At 41.9% G+C, this 20,368-nt stretch overlaps 2 protein-coding genes across 2 annotated transcripts; both read right to left on the bottom strand.

Annotated features, from left to right (window-relative positions):
• Positions 1 to 876: 876 nt before the first annotated feature.
• Positions 877 to 7,969, bottom strand: sash3 (SAM and SH3 domain containing 3). Its single transcript, XM_035649539.2, has 8 exons — positions 7,781 to 7,969; positions 6,167 to 6,262; positions 4,757 to 4,891; positions 3,719 to 3,854; positions 3,358 to 3,515; positions 2,988 to 3,200; positions 2,735 to 2,879; positions 877 to 1,675 (listed from the first exon to the last, which is right to left on the bottom strand). The coding sequence occupies exons 1-8, from the start codon at positions 7,841 to 7,843 to the stop codon at positions 1,356 to 1,358; spliced, it is 1,266 nt and encodes a 421-aa protein (XP_035505432.2). The 5' UTR covers positions 7,844 to 7,969; the 3' UTR covers positions 877 to 1,355.
• A 1,283-nt stretch (positions 7,970 to 9,252) lies between these two features.
• Positions 9,253 to 20,010, bottom strand: xpnpep2 (X-prolyl aminopeptidase (aminopeptidase P) 2, membrane-bound). Its single transcript, XM_035650333.2, has 21 exons — positions 19,757 to 20,010; positions 19,102 to 19,163; positions 18,702 to 18,812; positions 18,532 to 18,595; positions 17,721 to 17,825; positions 16,994 to 17,080; positions 16,683 to 16,826; positions 15,617 to 15,718; positions 14,426 to 14,507; positions 14,090 to 14,291; positions 13,900 to 13,989; positions 13,503 to 13,612; positions 13,216 to 13,293; positions 12,783 to 12,854; positions 12,606 to 12,666; positions 12,059 to 12,128; positions 11,802 to 11,906; positions 11,061 to 11,120; positions 10,784 to 10,860; positions 10,605 to 10,694; positions 9,253 to 9,765 (listed from the first exon to the last, which is right to left on the bottom strand). The coding sequence occupies exons 1-21, from the start codon at positions 19,803 to 19,805 to the stop codon at positions 9,568 to 9,570; spliced, it is 2,019 nt and encodes a 672-aa protein (XP_035506226.2). The 5' UTR covers positions 19,806 to 20,010; the 3' UTR covers positions 9,253 to 9,567.
• Positions 20,011 to 20,368: the final 358 nt, after the last annotated feature.

Consider the following 20,368-nt stretch of genomic DNA (forward strand, 5'->3'; position numbering starts at 1 on the left):
TTAGTCTGTAATAGGATGTTTTTTTGCGACGGGAGTTACAGAAACACCTCGGTTGTGTGGCTCGGTGCACTTTCCTGTTTATCTACTTATTATATTATACATTCAACTGAGGTTCTGTTTGTATACTGGCAGATTCGTGCCACCGGATAAGTACAATCAGTAGGAATTCCATTTTCTGCAGAGGTCACTTTGCAAAGACCTGACATTATACAAGGGTAACAGCTTCTAGCAGGCTGTAATGCTGGGAGGAGGCATCTTTATAAAGGGGCAATAAACATCTGTAAGAAAAGATATTCCTGACCCAACACTAAGTCACTTCTCCATCTGTTTATTTGGTGGTCACTGTTTTGATTAATGGAGAAATATTCTCATAAATATTATAGCATTTTAAATCATGCTTTTTGTCGGTGCCAGCTGGCCTTCTGTTCTACCAACCTCTTCATTGACATTTTGGTGGATTACTGCACCACTTTCTGGGGCCTTTTGCTCTTATTTGACTAAAGACAAATACATATTTAGTCATAAATATCAAGAACTGGAAATATCCCCTCCCTCTGTATGTTTTCAGGACTTTTCCATTCCACTTGTTGTCCATTATGTCCATACATACTATAGTGAATTTCATAGTGAAGATTAATACAAAGTAAACTTTATTCCTAATTTGCTGATGAAGACTGTGAGAAATAGCCAACAGCTCTGAGAACAGCGAATAAGAGGACCTTAAATTAAGATTTAGTACTATTAATTATTAAGTCATCATGTACATTTGTAATAATATTCGGTTCACTTCATCAATGTATTTTCATTATAACTTGCCTAAGGTGAAACAAACATTACCAAGATTTAACACAGTAATAATTCACAGGTTGTATGATCGACGGCATATCACTCATGTTTTATTCATTATTTACAGCATCTTTACACACATGTCAGAGAAATCAGTGTAATGTACCTTATCAAGCAAGTAAAACACAATCTGATCAAAATGTTCATGTTACATGGAAAATATCAAAACTATTCTTACATTCATATTTTTATGAGATACTGTATGAAAACATTAGAGATGAGGATATAATGGAGAAAAGGGAAAACCTGTGAAATGCAGGATTTGTACCATTATAAAAAAGATAATTCATACAATACAACAACACGTTGCTTTAAAACAGCGTTTACAAAGAGACACACACTAAACTGAGAAAAATGAAGACCTTCCTGCTCGTACGGTATTTCAACCTAACGTCATGTTCATATCACCTGTCCACTCTCTCACAATGAAGAGCTGTTTTTTGATGAATTCAGAGTCCAGTCAGAACCAGGAGTAAAAAAAACAAGTCAGAGTATTTTTCCATCACTGCTCAACATCCTTCGTCCACCGTCAGCTCCCGCAGCTGCTCCTGAACAGCCTGCAGCTGCTCCGACTGCTCCCCTCCTTCTCCTGATTCCTGCTCGTGTTCCTGTGGTTCTTCGTCTGTCTGCTCCTCTGATGCTTCGTCTCGGAGCTCGACCTTGTCCTCCTCCTCCTCCTCCTCCTCCTCCTCCTCCTCCTCTGCCTTGGGCTCCTCACGTCCACTCTCCAGGTTCTCCGAGCTCTCGAAGCAGCCCGAGTCCCTCGGCTCCTTGGCGTCCTCCACAGATCTGTCCACCACCTCCTCTTCTGGCTCTGACTCTTCTTCAGCTACATGAGGCAAAAATAAATAAATAAATACATGAATAAATGAATCACATTTTGAGACTTGTCTCACTATAATCCACCGTATTAATCCGGGACTCTGAAAGGCCTTTTAATGTTCTTCAGGTAAACTTTAAACCTGCTGCAACAATTCTGTTTGGCCACTCGGGAGCAGCACAAACATTGCCATGTCATCACATTTAAGGCTGATATTCCTACTTGTTAGAGAAGAGTTGTTCGTTTCCACATGATGCAGCATTATTGTGCATTCGGAGTCATATATCTAACCATCCGATTAATATAAATCCAATATTCTCTTTTTCAACCCTCGTTTTTGGTCTCTACCAACAGCTCCTGACTCAAATATTTAATTCTTTAGCAGCTAAATGTTCCACCAGCTAGTCACTTAATCTGTCAGCTGGTTATGCACAGAGGTTTTTCAAAGCTTTTAAAAAAATATATATATTTCTTTTTTTTTTTTTTTACAAATAACAGTGGCTGAAAGCGGCTAAATAAGTTTGACTTGATGTTTTTCTTTGAGAAAAATCCATTATGTCTTGTCCAAAAAGCTTCTTGATTAAAGAAGCCGAAAATGACTTTCTCCTGATCTTAATATCAACCTCAACAGAAACATTGATTCAGAGAAATCAGTTCCGGTCTTTCCTAATCAACACGCTGAGCTGTGATGTTAGCTGAACTCCATGAGCTGCAGGAGAAGGTGTCAGAATCATGTTTAACGATTTGTCTGGAGACAAGCCGAGATATCAGCACCAATATCTCACAAGCTGTGAACTTTTGAGTGTAATGTTGTGCAACCGAGCCATAAAATGTACCTAATTATGCAGCGGAGGCGGAAAAATATGATGGCAGGATAACATATTCCCCTGAGACTCATTTTCACACAGACACAGTGAAGTGACTGGAGTTTGGTATTGTGACCAGCAGAGTCTGACATTTATAGGGGTGTTTTCCTAAGTTTTGACTTAGATTGTGTTAGAAATTGTCTTATTGCTATACGCGTATGGCATCATTATGAAAGATTATGGGCACTCTATGTGAACCTACAGTCTCTGAGCAGCTCGGTGGCGCTCAGGATCTTGGAGCGCTGCTCTGGATCAGTGATGTTCAGCTCATTGAGGTGAGACTCCCTCAGCCCTGCAAAGTCCTCCAGGCTCTGGAAGCCGTGCATGGACAGCAAGGAACTCAGCTCCTGGAACACGAGAGCAGAAATGCTGTTTAGATTTAGATACATGGGCAGGTTTAGTTACTTATCTGCTGCAGTGTAACACCAGAGGGTTGTTTTTTTTGTTTGTTTTACCGTCAGGCCCATGCTGTCCAGCACCTCCTCCAGGGTTTTGGGTTTGGACTTGTCTCGGTGGTTCTTGCTGCTGCAGCGTTTCCTCCTGACCGGGGGGCTCTCATCGGGAAGGAGGTTGACGTAGATGAACTTAAAGGAGCCCAATTTGCTGTTGAGCTTCCCTGTCCAAGTCCCCACAGGGGGCTTCTCGATGATGTGGATGATGTCTCCTTTCTGTAAGAGACATGAAACATGAACACCGGGCTCAGATCAGGAGATACGAGGACACAGATGAAAGCACCAACAAAGGGGGGGGGGGGGGGGGGGGGGGGGGAGGAAGACAAGAGCTGAGGAAGACAAGAGCTGAGGAAGACCTTCGCGCGACACTCACCTGGAGTTTCAGTGACTCCACGTCGTAGGGGCTGGGAGTGAAGTCGGTGTGGACCAGAGCGCGACCACAGAACGGTCCATTGTAAGAGACGCCGTTCTCCTCCAGTCTCATGCTGTCCCTCTGGCAGTATCCACTGTCCAGGCTCTGTCTGTCGCTACCTGAGGAGGACGGATAAGAGGCAGGGTCAGATCACTACGGTTTACAGCAGGACTTCTCAGGAGTCTGACACAGTGAGCTCCACCTGGAACAACATTTCCAACAGTTCACTCTCACTCACTGTATGTGAATGGACAGTGGAGGGTGAATATAACAGCCATGTTGAAGTGACCTCTGGTTGTCATGGGTACAGATGTAAACTTACTGGCTGAGAGCTGGCGGGAGATGGGGCTGGGCAGGGTGTCCTCTGAGCCCGTGGAGCACACAGACGTCCTCTGTCCTGCGCTCAGATCTGGAAGCCAGTCAGCAGAGACAGGCGACATCTCCTCGCCGCTCTCCGCCTGGAGAAACAGAGGCGGTCAGAGGCTTCTTATTAATTCTCTTTCGGTCCGCTCAGTAGACCTTTGTCACGGCAGGCAAAACAACAGGAAAGTCATATTTAATGTGGAGCCGCAAAACTGAATAAAAGTCAAAGTATTACGTTTATGATTTGACTTTATGAATTTTCACTACAATTTGTCAGTTTAGCAGTTCGGGATCACTTTTGGTTTTCTTCGCTGCTCACTGTAAACTTCAACAACCTTATGGTGAGAGGTCACTTGGAGCTGTTGTACCCAATCTGGGTGAAGGTCTGATCTTAGAAATCAATTATTCAGGTTCTTTATTTAAGTAAAAGTAGCACCACTTCTCTGAAAGCATACGCCAATACAAGTATAAGTATGTCACTTAAGTAAAATCATAAACATTGTCAACAAAATACTCTTTAAGTATCAAAAGTAGAAATATTTATAAAAGCAATGCCCCTGTATTTGCTATCCTATCAGATATTATTATCGATTGTTGATGCAGTAATGTTTACGTTTTCCTGATGCAGTTGCAGATGATTATTAACTGTGTTAAATCATTTTCTCATCATGTTTTCTATGGAAAATCATGGTAAAGCAACTGATAAAAAAAACGGCAGATAAACCTAGTGGAGTAAAAAGTGCCTTCATTAATACAGTATTAGAGTAAATGTACAAAGTGATTGTCTACTGATGAAATTCATACAGAGGGGGTATCCCTGCCTTTGTTTTGAACCATACAGTTCATACATCCACTGTCCACTAGATGGAGACAAGTTCAATCTTTTTTCTTTATGGCAATGTGTGTTTAAGACGTGTTTGCTGTTTATCTACATTCTGTGATATTCATATTTCAGGTTACTGTAAACAATGTGGAGCTTTGTGTGAACAGTTTTTACCCCCTCCTCGGCCAGAGCCTTCTGCACCATCTTGGATGTCTTGCGGGTCATGGTGCGTGAAAGGACGTTGCGCCATTTCTTTCCCAGTTTGCTGCTGCTCTTCACCGCTTCCTCTGCTGTTGCACTGTCGGCCACCTAAGATGAGAATAAAGGGAAAAACAGTTTCAACAATTTTGTCGACAGATGATGGGAGATGAGAGGACATGTGGTACAGTCTTTATTATGTGTGTCAAAGTAAAGCGTGTGAGAATTTCACAAAATGCCAAACTATGCCACTGACATGACTAAAGTGCGATTGTGGCTCACGGTGGCATCGCTGTCACACGAACTAGACTTTGTGGAAATGGTGGTGGGTTTGCATACACAAACTGCTGATACACACAAAGTCACACACACAAATACACAACACACACAAATACAGGCATCTGCCCCCCTTTGTGGCCAGGTGCTTGTTTTTAAAAATGCTACCTGACGTACACTCTGTCTGTGTGTGTCTGCGCTCTGTAATGAAACTGATGTTTTCAGTGTTTTTATGAGCTAGTTATGGTTCCAGAGTGTGTGACACTTTATTTTGTTTTGAGGACACAGAGGTCAAAGGCAAATGAAGCAGAAGGGCTGTGGAGTGCTGTGCGATTTAGAAAAAAAACCCCATTTGAGAACATTGCTGTTCTCCTCTGGGATTTCGATACAGAAATCTGATCCAAACCTGGAGCTTTTTGTGCACTTCCTTCTTCAGGATCTTTTTCTCCCTCGTCACTGAGTTTTGTGTGAACATTTATTGATAAAGCACGGCAGTGAAAAGACGTATTGTCAGTTGTTTTTTTAAAATTATAACATAGAAATAAAAATGTATAACATTGGTGGAAGACCTTCCGACAAATGAAATGCTTTCTACTTTCGCACCTGTCTGTCTGACACAGAGGTTCTCTGCTTGACTAGCTCACGATGGAGGACATCCTGTCTGCAGACTGCTGTCATCTGGGCTCTGCGCAATACTTCTCGTTCTTACTTCCCCTCTTCTTCTCTACTCCTTTACTCATTTGTCTCGCCAACTTCCACTCACAATGCGCATAACGTTAATGGGAAGTTGATAAAGTTCGGCGGATTAAAAAAAACCCTGTTTCAAACGCACTTGTGCATCGGGGCGTTAAATCAGGAAACACAAACTGGGCTTTTATAATAACTAAGAACAATTTCTGCTTGGCCCGTGTGCGCTCTAGATTTCCTCTGGATGCTGTGAACTAGTCACACAATGACGAATGAGGAACAGTGAGATAAAATATCCGAAGGAACTGTTATTCAGGAACTCAAAACACAAAGTTTATAAGAAATCTACTTCTACTTTTTTTTTTAAAGTTCTGTACTGCTGCTGATGACGTTTGTGTGTGTTTTTATATACATCCAGCTTACATTCTCCTCGAGAGTGAACTCCTTTTCTGACACAACAGGAGAGGTGGGCTTGTGCTTCATAAAATCCTTGAAGCTGCTGGACCTCTGCAGGGTGAGCTGCAAACACACAAGAAACTGCATTTACTTAAAGTATAACTCGTAAAAACTCGGAGGAGCATAATGAAGTGACAGTGAAACTGACAACAAGGGCCAGACATGAAACTTTTGATCTCAACCAGTAGAAAATAAAAAGCCTCGGAGCAGTAAAAGAAGGTGTCACCAGAAAGAAAGAAAAAAGTCAGAAACACATCTGTCGGTTGTTTGGTGGTTTTGGCTGCGCGCTCACACAACTTGTCCTTATCGCTTCAAATGTGTGAACACAATGAACCTGCAGAGTGTGTTTCTCAGAAGGAGCAGTTGCCCGTCGCTGTCTCCTCGACCAGTCGATAAAGATACGGTCTTGAATCTGGGTCATTAAGTGTCTGCAAGTAGCTGCATGTGAAACACTTTATAACTATTGTTGAGTAGTTTAGTAGGACACACAATGGAAATGATGTGTGGTGACATAGAGTCGTTGAAATAAACAGTTCCTATTCCTAATGCTGACATTTACACTGCACGAAAACTTGAACATTTGATGGAATTGATGGGAATAAACTTGTGTATGAATAAAACCGGACTAATCCTTTCAGCTTGAGTCTACAGAGCGTTTCACAAGTATGCGCTTAACATGAGGCGCATCCTTTTCACATCTTGAGAATTTCTTGCAGCTCCGATGGAAACCGTCAGTGTAACTTACTACTTGTTATGATCGTTCTTGATTCTTTGTTGAAACCACAGGAAATGGGCAAGGCTTTAGCAACAGCTGGCAGCCAATCATTGCAGACATCCAGTCAGTGCTGGTGGCTGACGGTCTCTATCTTTGTGTTAAACCACCAGTGCAGCCGAGGCAACAAATGCCCTTTATTGTGAGGCAGACACAAGTTTTGGTAAATGTCACCTCCCGTAAAAAACGCTTTCAGTCAAATGAATCCTCCATCGACGCTGATCATGTCATGGAACGGTGATGTTCTCCAGCCGCGATTATCGCCGGGGACAATTAGGTTTGGAGATAATTGCAGGGAACAAATGCTAATCGGACACTTGATGACAAGGTGTGAATTAGACCACAGGAGGGGAGATGTGGATGGAAAATAAGGGCAATGGTGTCAAGCGTAGGAGGCTCGATCTCATGCCGGCAGCTGGAGAGGCAGGCAGCCTATAAGCCACAAAGCCTGCTCTGACTCAAACTACATCTGCAGCAATGATTCATCCTGCCAGAATACAGGAACCAAAAGTGCACCAAAAAAAAACAACAAGCGGATGCTGCTAAACTGCATGAACAGGCATCGGTTTTAAACAAAAAGCTCTTCCTTTGTTCAGTGTCAACCTCAAAGGTTTGCTCTAACTGGAGCTGACATCCTGTGTTGGAACGATGTGCACACAAAAACAGCTGTACAATCCAATTGTGTGACAAAGCCCTCTTCATAATCACACTCTATAATATTAACATTTCTAGAAGTTTAATTCCAGCATGTTAACTTGAACACTTCCTCACCTTAAAAAAAGAAAAGAAAAGAGAGATGAACAACTCACCTTCTTCTTCTGCACCTGCACCTGCTCCTTCTCCGAGGCATTTGAAGGCCTTCGCCTCAACATCTCCCTGAACGGTCCTCAAATGTCTCAGGACAAACGGCTGTGAAGCTACGCCGCTTTCAATCACTCAGAGGTTTTGTCACTGTGCTCACACTGACAAAGATGAAGAAAACAACTCAGAGCCGCACAGACCTTCAGTGCAGAAGCTGAGAGGAAGTCACATGTTCACACCGGAGAGACAACCCCTTTTTTTCCTTTTCTTTGGGTGCTCAGGTTTACACACAGGCTTGTGGGTTTGTTGCATGAGTTTCTCCGGCTTGTGTGAAAGACTGAGAAACCCACGAGTTCTCTGTGGTTCAAAACTGAACTGACACACTAAATGGTGGAAGAGCTGGTCTAAAAGAAAGCAGCCTCACTGTAAAACCTATTCAGCACAGGTATTTCTTTATGTTGTGATCGAATGAATCGTCATCTGATCAGTCATTTTAATAAAAGCTTTTCTAAAGGATCCTGAATGAAGAGCAGCCGTTTAAAACCATGTCACCTTGTGAGGAAGTGTCACATCTGTAACGAAGAGCAGCCTGGATCACAGCAGTCCTGATGCTGACATCCAATTTTTCAATTATTCATTCATTACTTGTCCGGACTAGACATTGTTGTTGGCCATCGCTCTCCAATGAGAACGTATTTGTCATTGCAACTGAAGCGTGGAAGTGAAAGACTTCCAGAGGTGACATATTTAGAAACTCTTGAGAGCTCTGCAGCTGCAGCAGAGGCCTGCCGCAGGGGCCATCACAACTATATTATAAACTGGGGATCGATCAGTCCAGCTCTTCTAACAGTGGATATTTATACGGAAAACTGTTCTCGGTTTTTGAGTTTTTGAGGCCAGACACATGCTGACACTGTAAAAACACCCCAAAAGAGACATTCAAGACAAAAACTACTCGAGTGACTCACAGAAATGTGCGTGCCTTTGAGTGTACACTGGCACACAGTGTTAGCAGAAGAAGGGAGGGAAGTACAATGTAAATCAAGCTCAGCTCGTTATTTTGGTGCGGTGGCAAACCACATGATAAGAGGATGGCCTACTTTAGTTTCCTGCCGTTTGAGTGAAGGCTGGCATATTAGCGACGAGAAAAGGGTAAACAAAGCATAGACTTTGCTTCCACCAGGGGATTCCTGAAGCCTTAGACGTATTCAGATCCTCTACTTATATAAAACTAGCAATACTTAAATATAAGCATAAAATAAAAGTAATGCATTCAAAATATTACTTTAGTAAAAGCCTCGTCAGGATAAAAGTAAACATTATACTTTATTTATTATTATTTAATCTAACTGATCTATTTGTGCACTAAGATAAAAGATAATATTCCATGTGACGTCACTGGTGTTAAAGTCAACATCACGTTGGAAGTGTTTTATGGTTCTGTCAAGTGTAAAAGTGATCAGATTCATGAGGACGCATCTCTGTTTTAAAGAGTCTTACTTTAATAAAAATATAAATTATGTGAGCTGGTCATACAAATGTCCAGTTAAAAAACCAAAAAGCTAAAACATTGAAAAATCTGACAAAAGATCATTTTAAACATTGAATACAACAACAACAACATACGACATACTTAAATGATTAAACAAATATCCTTTAATTTAAAAACAAAAAATGCTAAATTGTAGTGCATCTCTCAACCTGGAGTAGCCACCGCTAAATGGAGACTGCATAGGGGGAACATTAGTGTGCAAGTCTGCTGTGAATGGAGTGAGTGCAAGAAAGATGGAGACGCCTAGATGATGTGGAGGAGAGCGACGGCCAGAGCGATGAGGGTCAGCGAGGAGGAACAGACGGACGCAGAGGACCCAGATGCAGCGAAGGGCTCGGTGTGTCTGAGCATCCAGTCCTTCGCTTCATGTAGCTCCTGTCTGTCGAGCTCTGGACCCACCAGCCTCCGGATCATCTCGTAGTATTTATTCAGCCACTGAAGCTGGAGAGAGAGAGAGAGAGAGAGAGAGAGAGAGAGAGAGAAAGTCAGAAACTGGCCTGATGATTTAGAGTACTAGCATGTTATAATTTTAAATGTATTTAATATAACAGATAAATGGGATCAGATTTCTTGATCTCAGGTTAAACATGGTGTTCCACAGGGATCAATCATTGCACCACTTTTGTTCTGTTTGTTCATTCTGTCCCTTCAGAAAACGTTACTTAAATTGACTTAAATAAAAATGCCAATACCACAATGTAAACGTACTCTATTACAAGTAAAAGTTCTGCACTGAAACTCTAATTAAGTTAAATTTACAATTATTTACTATGATTTAGTTTCATGAACCAAATTATCAAAAGTAAATGTACTCATTCTGCTGGAAATATCCCTGTGACTAACCCTATTTTAATGTTAAAAATGTAACTGGGTAAGAACCCTCAAACCTGTGGTAAATTAATTGTTGATGAATCCATATTTTGCAGAAGTCAGGCCAAATGACATCATTTATATTCTTTACAGGGATGTTACTCAAATAAGGAACAGAAATGCAGATGTCAAACCTCACACGTGGTTTTGTTTTGACATTGTGTTTTGATCTCTGAGCTGAAGCGATGAGCTGTTGAAGTGTTGTAAGGGGGCTTTTAACAGGAAACCAACTCTTACACCAAAAGTTATTTACAAATTAAAGCAGGAAACTAAATCTACCACTAGAGAAGTAGACTTACGCCTAAGCTTGTGTTGATGTGTTGGTTAAGCTTTTTTAATGACCTAATTCTTAAACAAATGTCTGGTCCCGTTGACAGGTAGTGCATTTTGTAGTCAAACACTATTCTTACCTGTTCTGAGCTGAGGAGGGACGTGTCAATCAGCTTTCTGTCATATGGAACCAGTGACACCGTGTCAAAGGTAAGGAAGTTGTGGCCATACTGGGGGTCAGCAGAACACATGGAAGCAGATGTTATCATGATGTCACACTTAAGATTGGGAAAAATATACTGTCATAAAATCCATCTACCTTTGTTTGGACGGGTACGATCACAGCAACGTCCTCAATTCGGATCCCAAAGTCGTTCTCCTTGTAATATCCAGGTTCTTAAAGAAAACCATCGTCAGGTTGGTATTTGTCCTAACACCTGAGCCTTGAAATGTACAGCACCAGTCAAAAGTTTCGACACACTTTCCCATTCAAGTGAATAAGAAAGCGTTTCCAAACTTTTGACTGGTACTCTACATGCAAAGTTATTTTCCTTTAGCATGATCACAATACGGCTTATCCTTTTTCGATGTCTCACCTATCGATGTGAACATCCCTGTTCTGAAGGGAATGTTGTTGCTCTGAAAACCAACTGGCCCTGCAAATATATCACGGTATTACAAGATTAAAATACAGATAATATCACAGAAAACAACCAAAAAACATTTAATTTGTTTTCATTCACTTTACTCTTCCATTGTTAACTGTTTCATTGGTTACAAATTGGGATATTTTACTGTGCTCAATATTTTGTACTGTACATATTTTCCTGAATCCTAGCATGGTAGGAAATAGCTGTTCAAACATTTTTTATTTTTGGATTGGATAAGTATGATTGTGGGATTTTGAGATGGAGACTGATTTTCTTTAAGTTTTCGGGAGCTTCGTGCTGACTGACAATTTCTTTTTAGGGAAAACTGCAAACATTCTCAGGTCCCAACTTATCCAGTGATTTGATTTGCTGCTTTACACTGATTCTCATGACAGGGAACTGAATTTCTTTTTAATTTAGATTGTTGGCGGACAAAACAAGGCATTTGAATATCTCAACTTGGTGTCGGAGGAATTGCACATTTTCTACATTTTTGGGGCGAAATGGTTAATAATTCAAGATGAATGAATTGAGAAAAATAATGTGCACTGAATGTGTCTCTGCCCTCTCTTTCACTGCATCGGATCTCTGCTTTCATTTGTGTTTTGATTGTCTTTACACAATAATCTGTGGAAAACTCAGGGTTGTAAAATTTGAAGAACACATGGAAAATAAAAGTAGCCGTACACTCATGAACTCCAAAGTAGTTCCCAACACCATGACCGGTGCCGTGGCCGTAGTTCAGGCCCACCTCCCACAATGCCCTGCGTCCCAGCATCTCCATGTTTACACCTGTCCATCAACAAGAGAGCGCTGGAGTCAAACATCACACATTCGACGGTGTCAAGTGGAGAAACGGCACACTCTGGTGGCGACACTGGGAAGTGCCCGAGTGGAATCACTAAATCAAATTTTTAATGTTCACGAGTGTTTTTCATTCCCACCTCTTGTCCCTGAGGGGAATATGGTGCGAGATATCTCAATGTTTCCCATGAGCACTCGAGTGAAGGCCTCCTGTGAAGCAAGACAGGATAGGACAGCTTATATTATTATACAAAGATGCACAATAACCCTATACACATTCTCACTGTAATACATTATGTCCCCCTATATAATTCCTATTCATCAGTGTAATAAATTATTGTACTGCTTCCATTGAACTTTATATTACCATATGCATAGTTCACCCACTTTTCTCAGCAGTCAACAAAAAGAGGAACTGCAGTCAGTTATGAACGACATTGAATTTAACCTTTTATCTATATTTATTGTACAATAGGTTGTCTGCTAACTGTTTCTTTTTTTGGTTTAGCGATTTATTTTTATTTATCTTGTAAAAATGTTGATTAATAATAACAGGGAACACAGAGGAGTGAAACAGAGAAACTCCACTGATCAACTGCAGTGCGTGCGTGTGATGTTTAAACTGAGACTACGTAAATATCTCTTTCAAACATTTGCACTTTGAACATGATAAATCAAAAGTGTTACCCTTTGCATGGCTGTCGGGGTTCCCCAGTGCACTGTGCGAGTGATGTCAGTGGTCCCGTCTCTAGTGGTGGTATTAGTGTCAGTAGTAGCAGTGAGAGACAGGATGAGTCATTTCACATGTGAAGTGACGTGAAGTGAAACTGGGAGAGAGATTGAGCAGAGTGTGTTTTTACTCACAGATACTGGCCACCGGAGTCGATCAGGTACATCTCATCGGGTGTCAACCGCCTGCTGGTTTCTTCTGTCGGGCTGCAACAAAACAGGAAATAACAGCCTCACAAGAAGCATCTCAGTGTTCGAGTTCAGGCCTTTAGCTTTGACATTACTGTTGACCATTTGCTAAATCATGTTTTAAATTTGTAGACTGATTCCTTAATACTCAGGCGCGCTTGTTTTCCATCTATTCAAGTATTTTAGAGGCCTTTATTAGCTCAGATTTAATGACAGAACACCACTAGGACCAACGAGGCACTCAATTGCATATCAAATTGCATCTGATATTTTCAGATGTCAGTACTTCCCAAGACTGTATAACAAGAGTAACAATACGATCAATCAATTAAGTGACAAAAACGTACCAAAAAATTAGAAAAATATCAGTTAATCTCACCTGTAATGGGCAAGAGCAGCATTGGGTCCACTTGCAGAGATCGTTTCAAAGCTTGGGCCTCTGCTGTCCTTCTGTTTTCTGTAATGATGTTCATATTAGCTGGGAAAATCCACTTTGAAATGATTGTATCTTTGACTATTTTATACCATGTGTTGACTTCATGTGCTTTTGAATAACGGACATTTCTGAGTCTTGACTGTCTCTCTGCCTTTGTGTTACTTTGTCATATACATCTAGGCTCTGTACGTCTTTTCTCCGTCATCTCGAGTATTTACGTGTGCACTCACCCGCGACACATATTGATGTATTCTGCAGCAGTCAGCTCAGTCTCCTTCCCCTCGGGCACGGCCTTCTCCAGCCACATCAGCAGCTGGATGACCGCGACGGCGTCCCTCACCTGCACAGAGCCACAGTGACACACGGACCGAAAACTCATGTGACATGGTCCAAGGCCGTTGGAGACATGCTAGGAAATGAATCAAAGTGTGTGTTCACCATGTTCAAGTTGATTTATAAATGTCCCACTAAAGACAATAGTCTCACTTAAATGGATTGTTTGAAGAAAAATCCAAATATTCATAATTATCAAAAAACAAGTGTGTCTTCATCAGAGGTTATACAGCAACTACACGTGTGTGTGTGTGTGTGTGTGTGTGTGTGAGTGCGTGTGTGTAGATGACATACATGAGCTTCCCTCAGGATTCGCTGCTCCGTGTCATCTTTAATGGCTTTAGTTGTTAACACAGGGGAGTAGGAGGTTGTCATTAGTTTGTCCTACATAATGCAGAGATACAACAAAAATTTAAAAAAAATTAAAATAATCCAGCAATAATCCAATAAAAATACTAATATTGGAGTATGCAGGGGTGTATACCTCTGGGGTGATGATCTCATAAAGTGCGTAGTTTGTGTACTCTGTGCCGATCCACACTTTAACTCCAGGCTGGGCCACGTACGTCTTTAAATCGGCACGAACGGCGTCGTAGCTTTTTAGCTGCACACAGAAAGACCCGTCGCAGGAGGCGTTCAGGTACACCTTCAACTCCTCTGTCACTCTGTCCGTGTGGAGGAAGAGCCTGAAGGGGAGGTGGTTCATGAATCGTGTCGTCATACGTAATACATTAAAATAATATGGTTTATTACAGGAACAGAGGCAAATGAAGACAAGAATGTGACGTGGTTGAATGCAATCCCTGAGAAAAGAACTTGCCAGATCTTATCCATTGTGAGCAGAGTGTAGGAGTAGAAGAAGGGGTTGTATGGGATGTCGTTGCCCCGAAGATTAAACAGCCCTAAAGACAAAACAAATACACAACATTACTGACTGTCAGCGGCACCAGCTCACACATTCATTTACATCAGCTGATAGACCCACACAGTTTGTATCGTCTGTTAGTGTCTGATGAAGTACGTGACTTTGTCTGTGCCCCTGTCATTGGAAACAGATTGGCTAATTCTGCATCAGAAGTCCGGACAGCGTTGAAGCGCAGTAGTCATCCTGTGTGGGTTATCAGAGCGACGCTTTTGAATAATACATTGCTCATTAAAAGAGATGCAGAACTGATTAGTCACACTTCTAAAATCCTGCCTCGCCGCCAGTTCATTACAAGTTATTCAAACCAGCTTCAATCAAATTAGTTAAAAACAATGATGAATCCTATTTGACAGTGTGAAGTTTGTCTAAGTCTTTATACCCTCCAGAGGTACAAGAGGAAACCTCTGCTTCCTATATTCCTGTCAGTCTGATTACACAGTATGCCATAATCCTTCACATGTATGTGCTTTGTTTTGTTGTACATTTCTGTATATGCTGCATAATTCAGCCTGAGGTTGAAAGCAGCTATCCAGCGCCCGGCAGCCAACACTTGGCCTACAAATGAGAACAACCGAGAAAATAAGCCACTTTTCAGACATTTTTGATGTTTTTATATATGTTCGTATGTAACCCATCTTGAAATTTTATTTTGAAACAATTATTAGTCCTGTTGGTTCGGTGTTAAGGTTTAGATTCCTTGTTTCATTACTGGTGGTAATTTTTGCATTTTTTGGTCGTTGATTGTTTGGTTTTTGTTTGTATTGGCACCTTCTTTGAGGGAAGTGTTTGTTTAATGCTGCTTTGTTTAATGTAGCTTTTTATAGTTTTAAAATGTGGTTCTGCAAATTTGAAATAATTTTTGAACATTCAATTAATTGTCTTGATAGTAACATGAAATTCTGCTTCTGGTTCTTCTGTGTTTTCAACTAGGTTTCTTCTATTAACCTCAATAAATACATTCACATTTAGAGTTGCTGTAATGCATTTACCGGATCCTTGTATTAATTCAAAATTGTTTCAGTTATAGTTATGAGCGACATGATTAGATTTTTTTTCATCTTCATGGACAAGGTTTGAGTTACTCACAGGCTGTTTCATCGAGCGCTGACAGCAGAAGAGCTGTGGGTTGGTATGGATTGTCCCTCATCTGAATCCGTATCTGCTTCACCTTCATCTCCCACGACCTTTCTGCAAAAACACACACCTTACTTTTTCCCACATCCACATGACAATAAACACTTTTGGACACAGACGCCGAGCCCAATAAGTTTGGTAATCCAGAACTTCTGTATGAAGCAGCTGTTAATATTTCTTGCTTGAAAGTCATGGAGATCAGTTGAAAGACCGTGTCTTTGAGTTACATGTGGGTTTGTCAGGGTGTTTAATGAAATGAGTGAAAAGACACTGAAATGCTTCCTAGATCTATTGAAACTTGACAAGAGTCAGGTGATAATTCTTAGTGGATTTGTCACTATGATCAACATTTTTACCCATTTTCATTTAAATATTGAGTAGTGCTGCGTCAAGGCTGAGAACAGCGCCTTCTGTAAATGTGATCTTTCTTCCAAGAGCAGACACATTAGTGCTTTTCCAGTAACTTCACCCTTTTCTATGACACCATCCTCTGGAAACCACTCATCACTCTCCCCAGACACACAACCAAATATGAGCCCGCTTTCATATTCAAACTATGAAACAGCATTTATGAAAGACTTACTTAAATCCCTATATGGAATGTGCTTTTTACCAGATTGTAGTCAAATGTACACACACACAAACGCACACGCACACACAAACACACACACACACACACACACACACACACACACACACACACACACACACACACAGACCATTAAGTTTACGATGCTCTCCATTTGTTCCATTTGTCTTTTCTCTGACCATAAAGTCTAATAAGGCCCATGGGCGTCCAGACAACTTCCTTATCTGGAGTCTCTTCCATTCTCTTGTAAGTTCGTATTTGATCTGTCAGCCAGACATAAATCATGAGGCTGTTTATGGCCACTCATTGCCCTCTGTCCAGTTTGCAGGTATTTATCAGCACATAGATAAAGGGCACCACAGACTGCAGTGTGTAGGCATATGTGTGTACAGTACAGACACACAAACACACTTAAACTAGGAAACTCACGTATGACTCTGTCTGGCAGGCGGGTGAGGTTGTCAGGTGCGATGGGCGGCCTGCTGTCCCACACTTGGTCGACCAGGTTACCGGGGATGGACTTGAGGCTGCGATTGCTCGCCTCCAGACTGAAGCTGTAGTCCTCCTGTGTTTCTAATGGAGGAAATTGCAGATGATTCCACTCAATGAACCGAATCAATCACGAGTAAACAGTCTGCGCGGCGTCTGGAGGCTTTGTCAATAACTTCCCATCTACTTATTGCGAGCAGTTTATTGGTGTTAACCTGGACTGACAGCAGTGATGGAGAGGGGAGACTCACTTAGGGAGAAGAGGAAGGGATCAAAGCCAATGTGGCCGCCCGGTGGAACCTCAGCGATGAGCCACTCCGCCACACTCATGATGGACACTGGAGGACATCACACAAGACAGACATGTGGTCATTACTGACTTTGGAGAAAGTGACAGAATAAATCAAGCTGGCCGACCTGAGGTGAATATTATTATACATCAGAGCAATATTCAAAATTTGTGTGTGACTTAGATCTGTTTTAAATCAAAGCACAAATTATTTTTGGACAAAATGTGGACTGAACGATTGGACGTTAGTCCAACGGTCAATTTCACTGAACTGCACAATGATCCCACTTGAAGTTTCTGAACATTATGTTTCGGAAAACATAAACACATTTTGGATAAATTGTAAAGGGTTAAAGGTACATTAAGGAACTTGTTATGCTACAATATTACAATTACACAGGGAACATCACCCTCTGGCCCCTATAAATAAAACCAAATAACCAAGTCATAAATGGTGAGTTAACTTTAACAACAGTTGCTATCTGGTAAGTCTCTGGTGGCCATCGGCATCACACTTGCTGTGTTCTTTGCAAGACAAAGCACGCACTGAATTTAGTTTGTTCATGAGCTATAAATAGATGCAGCATTTGTCAAGGTATTTTTAGACCAGAATGTCAAAATGACAATTATTTGATTGGAAGCCACGTGCCCTGCGTTGTTGTGACAACAAGCAGTCACAACATCCCCACCATCTTTCTCCAGCTCCCAGTTGCAGTCCATCTCTCTCTCAGCTTGAACCCAGTAGCGGCTGTCTGTCCACAGAGCGGCCTTGGTCTGAGTAACTACAGCAGTGCCTGGGGGAGAGAGGCAGGACAGCAGCTGTGTTAAAGAGGGGGCAGCAGAGTGACAGGGAATTGCAAACGACTATAAATGTCAGTGTTGACAATACGTGATGGGCCAGCTAATATCGGGAAAGACGCGTGCGTGTGGGGAGAAACAGAAAGGTTAAGAGGAAACAGTGAGGAGATAGCAAACCGGCAATGTGTGGTGTATATGTAATCAGGGTTTACATTATAATTCAGATGTTGTGCCCTCACATGGGATACATACACTTCAGTATCGACATCCGAGTAGTATAGTCGGATGTTGTGAACAGTGAATCTATATTTTGCATGTCTGATACTTAAAAGGAGACCCAAGCGATGTGTTTGGTTTAGACCTGGTGTAAACAGCACAGTACAGAGTTGTGATCTATCCTCTCACCCTTTCAACTGCTGAGTGCAGAAATATGCATGATCATTAATTTTGTCCGCCATCATTGCGTGAAAGCAAAACTCATGATTTAATGGTCACGTTACTGTGCAAAAGGCGAGCGCCGATGATTGAGAGGACTCAATGGAGCAGTGAGTCGAGGCCATGAAAGCGAATGCACACGGGTTGTAGGCTTTATGGCGGGGATGTGGGATGAAAGTAGAGGAGCTGCACGACCGCAGCACTCAGGCGTGGGGTGTTGAGTCACGGGGAGGAGGAGGAGGAGGAGGAGGCAGAAAAAGATTGTACCTGCGGAGCCTGTAAATCCGGTCATGAAGGCCATCCTGGCATCACGTCTCGCGATATACTCACTCTGACAGAGAAACAGAGCAGGTTACACATATAAGTAGGCTACACATACACACACACACACAAGGTTTATACCCAGATGAATTAATTATGACGGACAGCAGATGTACCAGGTGAGCATCAGTGCCAGGGATAATGTATGCGTTGATATTCAGGGGGAGCATTCGCTCTCGTATCTCCTGCAGTTGGAGTGTAGTATTTGCTGCTGTGCTTGGGAGGTACTGTAACACACACACGCACACACACACACACACACACACACACACACACACAGAGGGCGAGAGAGAGAGTGTGAAAAGTCTTTAGATTTAATTAAAATTGAAAAAAACTGCTGATTCATCCTTTTCTGTATCTTACTGTAATCATTTACTGTAGAGCATTTGCGCCAATCATTAACTATAACTGCATAAAAACCATGCAGGATGTTTAAAAAGAGAAAACACTGTGTGACTACTTTGAGGTCAAATTTTATGAATAATTCAACAACAACTCTGTCAATAACTGTCTCACCGGAGGGGACAGAGAGCAGTTCCTCTCCGTTCGCTCGTATGTCACAGCACCAACAGAGTTTCCTGAAGTGACAAACACACAGTAATAAAAAAGAAGACCTTGGGAAGTGACATAGAGTGGTGACGGAGCTCGAGTTGCTTAAGGACATTTTTCACAACAGCACAAACAGACAACTTTATTCCGTCACTTATCGTGAGGAATCTAATTTGGACACAGTCACAGTCGGAGGAATCTGTGAAATCTATGTGAATCAAATGTCAGAAGACAACAACAACTTCTGGTTCAGTCAAAGTAAAAAAGGACAAATAACAAACACAAACAGCGCAAACATGCTTGCGACAAATTTTATGCAAAGAAATCCACAGGCACGGAGAGAGCAAATCTCTTATGGTCCCTTTGCAAGCTGAGTGTTTTTATGGGACGGCATCACTTATGATTTCAAATACACACAATTGATAAGAAATAAGAAATGAGAATAATAAAAAAAACAATAATTTTACACCACCTCAGCTTCTATTCTCATCATGAACAAATAGAAATATTTGATGGACAGAGCAGCTGAATAAAAGTCTCCACACACACACACACACACACACACACACACACACACACACACACACACACACATCAGTGAGGATAAAGAGGAACTTCTTACCCGCCAGTGCTGCCAGAGACAGAGCCAACAACCAGCCAAGGGACGGCATCACCTCGGCTTCACGGACAGATGCACGCAGAGCTTGGCTACAGAGAATGTGCTCTGATGTGTATGCGGCGTATGTGCGAAAGTGTTTGCGGACGTCTGGTGAGGAATTGTGTGTGGGAGTCTGCCAGTGAGTACAATACTGTCCTCCCTCCCTCTCTCTCTCTCTCTCTCTCTCTCTCTCTCTCTCTCCCTCTCCTCCTCCTCTGCCACCGCTCACTATCTCCTCTCCCTGCGGCCCTCTGATAGGAATCATGTGCAGTGGCTTTGAGGGAGGATCTTGGGACTGTGAAACATTTCCCTGCCTCAGAATGACCCTTAAAACACAGCGCGTCGTGCCAACTTGACCGCCCACCTTCGTTTCCCAGCATCGGAGTTGAGTTGCTCAACATTGGATTCTATTATTGTATGGTGGTGTAACTCAGAGGCTGCGAGTTTTAGAATTCCCACAGCGATGCACAAAAATTAGAAAACATTCCAATACTAGTTTAATTTGAATTATTTGTACTCATAAGATGTGACACTCCAGTTCTGCATTCAAGGACACAGTACTACACTGATGGACAA

This window comes from Scophthalmus maximus, chromosome 9, assembly GCF_022379125.1.
Source record: "Scophthalmus maximus strain ysfricsl-2021 chromosome 9, ASM2237912v1, whole genome shotgun sequence".
NCBI classification, from domain to species: domain Eukaryota; kingdom Metazoa; phylum Chordata; class Actinopteri; order Pleuronectiformes; family Scophthalmidae; genus Scophthalmus; species Scophthalmus maximus.

What these genes read in the sequence shown, in the direction of transcription:
- sash3 (XM_035649539.2), bottom strand. Translation starts at nt 7,843, where the DNA reads ATGTTGAGGCGAAGGCCTTCAAATGCCTCGGAGAAGGAGCAGGTGCAG. An exon ending in TGGAGTCACTGAAACTCCAG is followed by an intron (nt 3,201 to 3,357) that starts GTGAGTGTCGCG and finishes TGTCTCTTACAG; the next exon opens with AAAGGAGACATCATCCACAT. An exon ending in CACCGAGCTGCTCAGAGACT is followed by an intron (nt 1,676 to 2,734) that starts GTAGGTTCACAT and finishes TGCCTCATGTAG; the next exon opens with CTGAAGAAGAGTCAGAGCCA.
- xpnpep2 (XM_035650333.2), bottom strand. Translation starts at nt 19,805, where the DNA reads ATGCCGTCCCTTGGCTGGTTGTTGGCTCTGTCTCTGGCAGCACTGGCG. An exon ending in CCCCGACAGCCATGCAAAGG is followed by an intron (nt 12,129 to 12,605) that starts GTAACACTTTTG and finishes CTTGCTTCACAG; the next exon opens with GAGGCCTTCACTCGAGTGCT. An exon ending in TCGTACCCGTCCAAACAAAG is followed by an intron (nt 10,695 to 10,783) that starts GTAGATGGATTT and finishes GCTGACCCCCAG; the next exon opens with TATGGCCACAACTTCCTTAC.